The 7,132-nt window shown below is 51.9% G+C and overlaps 1 protein-coding gene across 1 annotated transcript; it reads right to left on the bottom strand.

Annotated features, from left to right (window-relative positions):
* Positions 1 to 1,040: 1,040 nt before the first annotated feature.
* On the bottom strand, positions 1,041 to 7,127 carry CTSH (cathepsin H; the record flags this gene model as incomplete). Its single annotated transcript, XM_009703927.1, has 8 exons — positions 1,041 to 1,116; positions 1,752 to 1,877; positions 3,753 to 3,859; positions 4,298 to 4,366; positions 4,456 to 4,537; positions 5,691 to 5,746; positions 6,614 to 6,700; positions 7,029 to 7,127. Coding segments are annotated over 8 exons (702 nt in total), but the record flags the coding sequence as incomplete, so codon positions are not given.
* Between the last annotated feature and the right edge of the window lie 5 nt (positions 7,128 to 7,132).

The raw sequence follows: 7,132 nt of genomic DNA, 5'->3' as shown, positions 1-7,132 counted from the left end.
GAAGGCAGGCGGGCCCGCCCCGCCTCTCTCCACAAAATGGCGCCGCCACCTCAGGGAAGGGCTGCCGGTGCGGAGTGGGGACGGCCGCCAGCCCCGCTCCCCAGGCGCTGTAAAGCTGGTTATAAAAGCGAGTTGCGTAACCCCGGGAAGGGTTTAATGCTTTGCGCGCCTCTGTCGCTCGCAGGAGGGCGTCAGGACGGCGGTGCCCCCGTCAGACACCCCCGGGGTCGGATCCTGCGCCGCGATGGGAAAGCACCGACAATGCCAGTAAGGCATAGGGGCGCGGAGAGCACACACCACGCCGGTGCCGAGTCGTCTTTATTCAGTCAGCGGCAGATCTTAGCCCGAAATAACACACGACAGAAGTGCCCCTTACTGACGCGTGGCCTTCTCTCACCATCGCCTGTTTATTAGCAATAAGCTGCTTGCTTTCTTCATCGATTCATAAAAGAAAATCATCCATTTCTATTTGCATTAAAATACCCTATTGTTTAATTAAAAAAACCCTAAAAACATGTAATGAAAATAGATAAAACGTACTAATCACAGCACTCGTCTTTCTCTAGAGAAAGGAAAAATCACCTTCAAAGAAAATATTAAAATTCCTGGAAGTGACATCTGTTGATTGGGAAACAGCCGCCTGAAGGAAGCAGTGAGATTTGTTGGGGCAGCGTCTTAAAGTCGGGTACCTGTGTGGCCTTTCCACCATCCAAGCAGCACCCCCCTGGCACGGGGCCTTGGTTGGGACAGGGAGAATGAGGGACGACGAGAGCACCGCAGCCGGGAGAAGGTGGGGGTCTGGCGCTCAGCACGGGAGTCTGGCACTCGGCACTGGAGCACGCTTGTGTTTGGCCAGGGAGAGGAGGCATGGGTCTTCCTACTGCAAGAAGCTGTGTGCAAGCCGAGGAATCTGCCTGTGGGCAACGACTTTCGGCAGACTGGTATTCCATCTTGATCTCACTTTCTTGATTTTAGCATTCAGAAATTCATATACAATCAGTTGTTCCTTTTCCTACGCCCACTTTCCCCAGCCTGCACTCTCACACCTGAGGAACCGGGTATGATGCACAAGCAGCAAGACCACACATATTCTTGCCACGTTCAATAAGGAAGTACCTAAAAAGAGAAAGAATTGTGTACGAGTGAGTGTTCTCTCCTCTTGCAAACTCAGCACAACACACAGTGGCATAAGGCAACTGCTCTCATTATGCACAAGCTCCGTTCTCATGCCAGTGCAAGGAGCAAATACCTGTGACAGGGCTGTTACTGCCAGTAGTAATGCTATTCCCTGTCCTCCTTCTATCACAAACTAGCAGTTAGCACCTGACTCTAAAGAATTTCACTTGCAGCTGGAAATAATTGCGGAGCTGGAGTGAAAACTCACTCCCAGCACAACCTGTTCTTCTTTGGCCATATAACCACAGAAGAGGCACGGTGTTCTCCTGGCACCAGGCGAACCAGTGGTACAGCAGCTCTGCACACACTGGCTGAGCCCCTGGTGACAACAGGGCATCTGCTGATCTAAGGATCTGCTCTAACCAGTCACCCCAGGACTGGTTTGTACAGCCATGTCTCCTTCACTGCACTCCCCTGCGTCCTCCCAGAGTATGAAACAGCTGCGAAATTTCAGCTTGAGAGCATAAGGGCAACCGCCAGGCTGATGAGGGTGGGTGGAATCTCACACATGTCACTGTCCTTTTACCAGGTACCAGGAGACCACGGTGGGTCCGGTAGCGTTGGGACCTCCTTACCCATCCATGCCCCACAGCGGGCCCCAGGAGTTCTTCACAATCCAGTAAGGAGTCCCATTTTCTTCTCCATAGCCCACAGCGAGGACAGCGTGGTTCACCTTGTCAGGAGTGTGCTCACATCGTGGACTGCAAAGAAACGGAGAAATAAAGCAGATTTGTTACATGAAAAACCAGCCTATAATTAATCATGGATTAGCTGGCACTCTTGATTGCACTCCAACTGCAAAAAGAACTAATGGGTACTCTAAACTTCCAGTTGTGGAGGGTAAGGAAGGATGCCAAGAAAAGGAGATACTGCTCTGTTTTCTCACTCAGAAATTATTACTGGCCATATCTGAAGTCAGGGCAATAGGCTACATGGACCTTTGATCCAAGCACCTGGTCCGGCCTTTTGTTCAGAATTAACATCAACATTGTCACACAGCAACGAACTACAATGAAAAAAAATGAACAAAGGAGTTTTCCCAATGAAAATTAGAAGCTCTTAGTGCATCCCAGTAATGGTGTGTTCTGCCCCAAAGTTCAGGGGCACTGTTCCACATTTTGCACAGGAACAGCGAGTTCCTCAGTCTAAATATACATTCCTTGTATTTCCTCTGAATTTCCAGCTTTTGAATTGCAATTGATGAAAGTTGTTGCCTGTGATACAAAACAGAACACGAGGTACAAGCTCTCATCTCTAGAGCATCTATTTTTAAACATTTTCAAATTGCAGATAAGGAAATGATCAATAATCCCCACAACAGATTTACTTTTCTTGAATCTGTTAATAGTTGGTTGGGGAAGCATAGGCTGAAAACACTGGAGCATCAATTATTCCATACACTCTTGACTTTAAATCTACTTTAGACTGTAAATCTACAGGATAACTTTACTTGGCGTGTTCCTCAGGCTGGAATCCTATTACAAAGTATCTTGACCATCTGCCTTCGTACCTTACACCTGCCTGTTGCTGGCAGTTAACTTTGAGACGACTGTCTTTATTGCAACAGCAAAGCCACTCAAATTCGTGGTGCTGTTTTCCCTTGCAGCTCCCTGGGGCAGATCCCTCAATGCTTAGACTCTTAGTTTAATTTTCCCTGCAGTTCTACGTGACTGAGGATTCATTACTCTAAAGTATTTTTCTAGTTCTCTCCAAACATGCACTTTCCCTGTTTCTTGCCTAATAGCAATCTATCCTGCCGCAGTTAGCTTCCATAGTCTTTCCAAAATATAATAATCATCCTTTTAAGTAGCTTTTTGCCTTGGCTGTAGAGCTGACACAACACTTGAGACCTTCTGCTAGGTCACTTCATATCTCAAACTAATTTTTCATCTCTGCTGCTTTTCTTACAGGTGCAGCTGCAGAGAGGCAGGTAAGACCCTAATGGGATTGACAGGAGGTGCTCAGGGACCTGCCTGCCCTGCTGAGAACAGCCATGCAGGGACCCCTGCCTTCCTAACACAACCCGCAAACGTACGAGCAGCGTGAAGGCAGCACTCGGCTCACCACCACCCCTGGGAGGTTTAGCCCTGGAGGAGCCGCCCGTAAGAAATCTGACTTTGGTTAGGGCTTACCCTAAGTAAACCAGATGTGTCCAGCTGCTACACCTGGGCTGACCCAGCCCCTATCCACAGCTCAGACACATGGACAGACACATCGGCCCTGGGACAGGCTTCCTCCAGCTCTGCGGCAGGGCTGCAGAAGGATCTCCGGAGCTCACTGACTTGCTGATCTTCATTCCAAATACACTCTGGTCTTCAGGTTGGACTGGTTCCTAGCAGTAAATTGGCTGCAAGCATACTGTTCCCTTTTCCCCATGCTACGCTCTCATCCCCCTGGGAAATCAGTGTATCAAGGCTCAATTTACTTATGTTTTCTGTTTTCTCTTTAAGAGAAAATGCAAGGATGTGGTCCAGCGTCCCTGCATCCAGTGCCGTGAAGCAGGAGAAATGAGGATGTGAGTGATTCCAGCCCTACCCCTTCCCCTCAGCCTCACTCCCAGGTTCAGGAATACTCACTTTGAATAGACTCCTTTTCTGTAGTGCATGAAGTTACCCGTCACCTCAAACGCAAAGCTCACCGGGTTGTGCTTCCCCACAGCTTCTACCATGCCATCCTCATCATACTGCAAGAAGAGGATCCCAGGGTCATTTATCTCCTGATTATGCTGGGACCGGCCCGGATCCCCAGACCAGCGGTCAGCACAGTGGGGATGGCTAACCCTGGCTTTCTGCTTGCAGGCAAGGAAAGAAGTGCTGCGTGCATTGAAAGATAAGAACCAAAACGTTCTTACAGTTGGGAGGTGCACCCACTGTGGAAAGCAGGCAGAGACCCAGCCCCTGCACTTTGCCTACAGCACTTCATTAGTGCCACCTTCAGAAAAGGGAGTCAGCGGTGCACAGGAGAGGAGGAGTGTGCACGCCAGCAGCTTGCTCCTCTCCCAGGAGCAAGCAGGCTGTGGCTCGTGCTGCAGAGCCCGGCATGCCTTGGGGCACCCGAGCACCTTCCAGGTCAGGCTTGGCACAGCCCTGGAAGTTTGGAAACGTAGCCCTCGGGGCCTTACCTGCGTGATATTGATAACATCCTTGACAAACGCAATAGCCTTCTCTGGCTGGAACTTGCAGGTGCCATTCTGTGCAGACAGAAAGGAACTGGGGTTACAGCTGGCTCTGGACCCTGCTCTGCCACTGCAGAAATGCATCTGAGCTGCGCTGGAAATACCTCGGCCCGGTACGGGTAGGTGTCCTCCCCCATAAGCCCTTTATTATACAGTATGTATTCGAAGGCTTGGCTTGGCAGGCCCCTGCAAGACAACACAGACAGAATGCAGATTAATTAGGATGGTAACGCTGCAGGTTCTGCAGAGCAAAGCCATCAACATTCCCCTGCAGTCCTACAGACTGTTCCCACAAACTGGGGGGGAAAGGGAAGGACAGTGTGTGTCCCAGACCCTCTAAAGGCATGAACTCCCATCTGTTCCTGCAGCGTCTCCCTGTCTGGCACTCCAGGCCTAGCCCATCACGCTGTTTAGCACGGTCCTACACAGGCACGGGAAGACCTCATTCCCAGGGGTACCTGATCCTGGGGGAAGAACGCCAACACAGGAGCCCCAAAGGCGTGAAGCCACCTCGCCCACACAGCACCAACCATGCCAGCTCAGCTCTGCAGCCTCGCACACCAAAAGGTCTTTTTCCATGACCTCTGCCCAGCCTGGCTGGGTTCCCCAGCTACACAGCACAGGGAGGTCAAGGGACCCGCATCTCCAGCAAGCAGCTGCTTCCTTCCCCGGCCACCTTCGGGGAGCACATCTCACAGAGGGAAGAAAAGGAGAGTGTGATCAGGGCATGCTAACAAGGAAAGGACTAAGGAGGAGGCACGAAAAAAATAAAAAGCAGCAAGAACGGTTTTGCTGAGCTCTCTGAGCACGCCTCAGGGACTGCTTGTCTTACAGAAAACAGAAGATTTCAGAAAGCTTTCTTTTCTGCTTTGTCTAGCAATGCCAGTAGGAATTTACCAAAGGGGAAGCAGAGGTTTCTGTGGGTTCCTTAAAGCACCATGAGACGCGCGTGACCCATGAGCAGAGCAACAGACAAAACTCCCCTTGCTTTCCCTGAGCGTGTTAAAGCTTAGTTACAGAGCACCCATGACTGCGCTATCAGAAGACATTGTACCAAAACAAATATCAGAAGAAAAACTAATAAACAAGTGGAACAACAGAGGTTAGGAAATGCTGGAGATGTAGTGAAACGTTCTAACCTCCAGGGAGGGCAAAATTAAAATAAGCAAAGCAAACCAAACCAAACCCAAAACTGTTTCCCCTGACACATCTCAGCCAAGGGAAAACAAGAAACATTCCAAGATCTGGAAGGGTCCCAACAGTGGATCTTGATGAATGCTGTCAATCATGGAACACAAGATACTCTCATGTCTATTCTTTATTACTTTATATTACTTACCCACTGCAGCCGTGGTTGTTAAAAGCCTGGGCGCAATCAACTAACTGTTGTTCCGCCTACAGAGAAGTTTTTTGAGTCAGTATATATTCAACACCTGCATTGGGAGTAGGTGAGACAAAATGCAACCCGCGCGGCAGGCAACCGAAGAGCGTTGGTTTTATCCGTGCAGCTGGCTCTTCACCTGCTGCGAGCAGGAATCACCCAGCTGAACAGCTCCACGTCCTGAGGAGGGGGACAAGGAAGACATGGAGCCGGCAGCCCAGGATGCTCCAGCTGCAAGAGGCATTGCTCCTCACGCCTGCGGGGACACTGTCCCACCCACAGGAGCGCTGGCTGAAATCTCTTTCAAAGGTCAAGCTTGTTTTTAACACTTACACACAACCCTCAGCTATTCTGATAAGTCATATAAGCGGCTACTGTCTTTCTAGTTCTTTGAGAACATAAATCTCTGGGAGTTTAAAAATAAACAGTCTCACAACATGCTGCTTGCAGCAAGCTGTTCTGCAGCAAGGAGCTCCTGCCGGCTGGCAGCACCAGGAACGGCTCTAGCTAACCATGCCTGCTCCCAGCAACAGGGACCCGTCAGCCTCCGGCCCCTCTGGTTTTGTCCTGCTCCGAAAAGGGCTCTGCCCAGGCCGGGGGCAGCAGGACACTGATGGGGCGAGACACATCCTCAGGCACAGAGAGCTCCTGGCTATGTCGCCCTGTGCCTCCCCAGCAGTTTTGCTTGGCTTGCAAAGCGCTGCAAGGGGTCTGCAGGGCTGGGGGTGCCTGGCACAGCCGCATGCAGTGATGTACAGCCGGACCCAGAACAAGCAGCCAGCAGTGGTCCCAGACAGGAGCGGGCTGGCCCCGCTGGCAGCCCCGGAGGATAACCAGAGGCAGGACTTGCTGTCAGTGCACAGGAAAGGAAAATCTCTTACCAGAGAGAGGAGCTTTCCCGTCGCAATAGCAATAGCAGACTCCAAACACCCCGTGGTGGAAAAGGTCCAGCAACTCCCGCAGGGGCCCTGCATTAGGAACCGGAGAGGAACTGCTCCATAACATGCCGCAGGGTCACTGGCCTCCCCGAAACGCCATGGCCGGGGCAGAAGGGCATGCCCCCCGCCCTGCCACTCCCTGCCTGCAGCTGGGCTTTCCCCTCTGATCGGCCCCTGCCCAGGGGCCCGTGGCATCCCTCGGCCCCAGCTCACCCCGGCCACCCTCGCCCCAGCCATGGACGGGCACCCAGGGGAGCACACCCCAGCGCTCCTCCTCCTGGCACAGTGCCCTGCCCGCAGCGGTCACCCCCTCTCCCGGCCCGCTCTTGGTGCATCACCAATGACGCACACTCCTCACCTGGTTTTTCACGGGTGTCACGTAATTTCCCTTCTTCCTCCAGTCGATGGAGTCGGGATACGGCCCGGAGCTGCGCAGGAAGTTCCCCTTGGTGGCTGAGCAGT

The sequence above is a fragment of the Cariama cristata genome, unplaced genomic scaffold (assembly GCF_000690535.1).
Source record: "Cariama cristata isolate BGI_N322 unplaced genomic scaffold, ASM69053v1 scaffold39460, whole genome shotgun sequence".
Classification (NCBI taxonomy): Eukaryota; Metazoa; Chordata; class Aves; order Cariamiformes; family Cariamidae; genus Cariama; species Cariama cristata.
The sequence above is the reverse complement of the archived record's forward strand: the minus strand, read 5'-3'. Positions and strand labels throughout refer to the sequence as shown.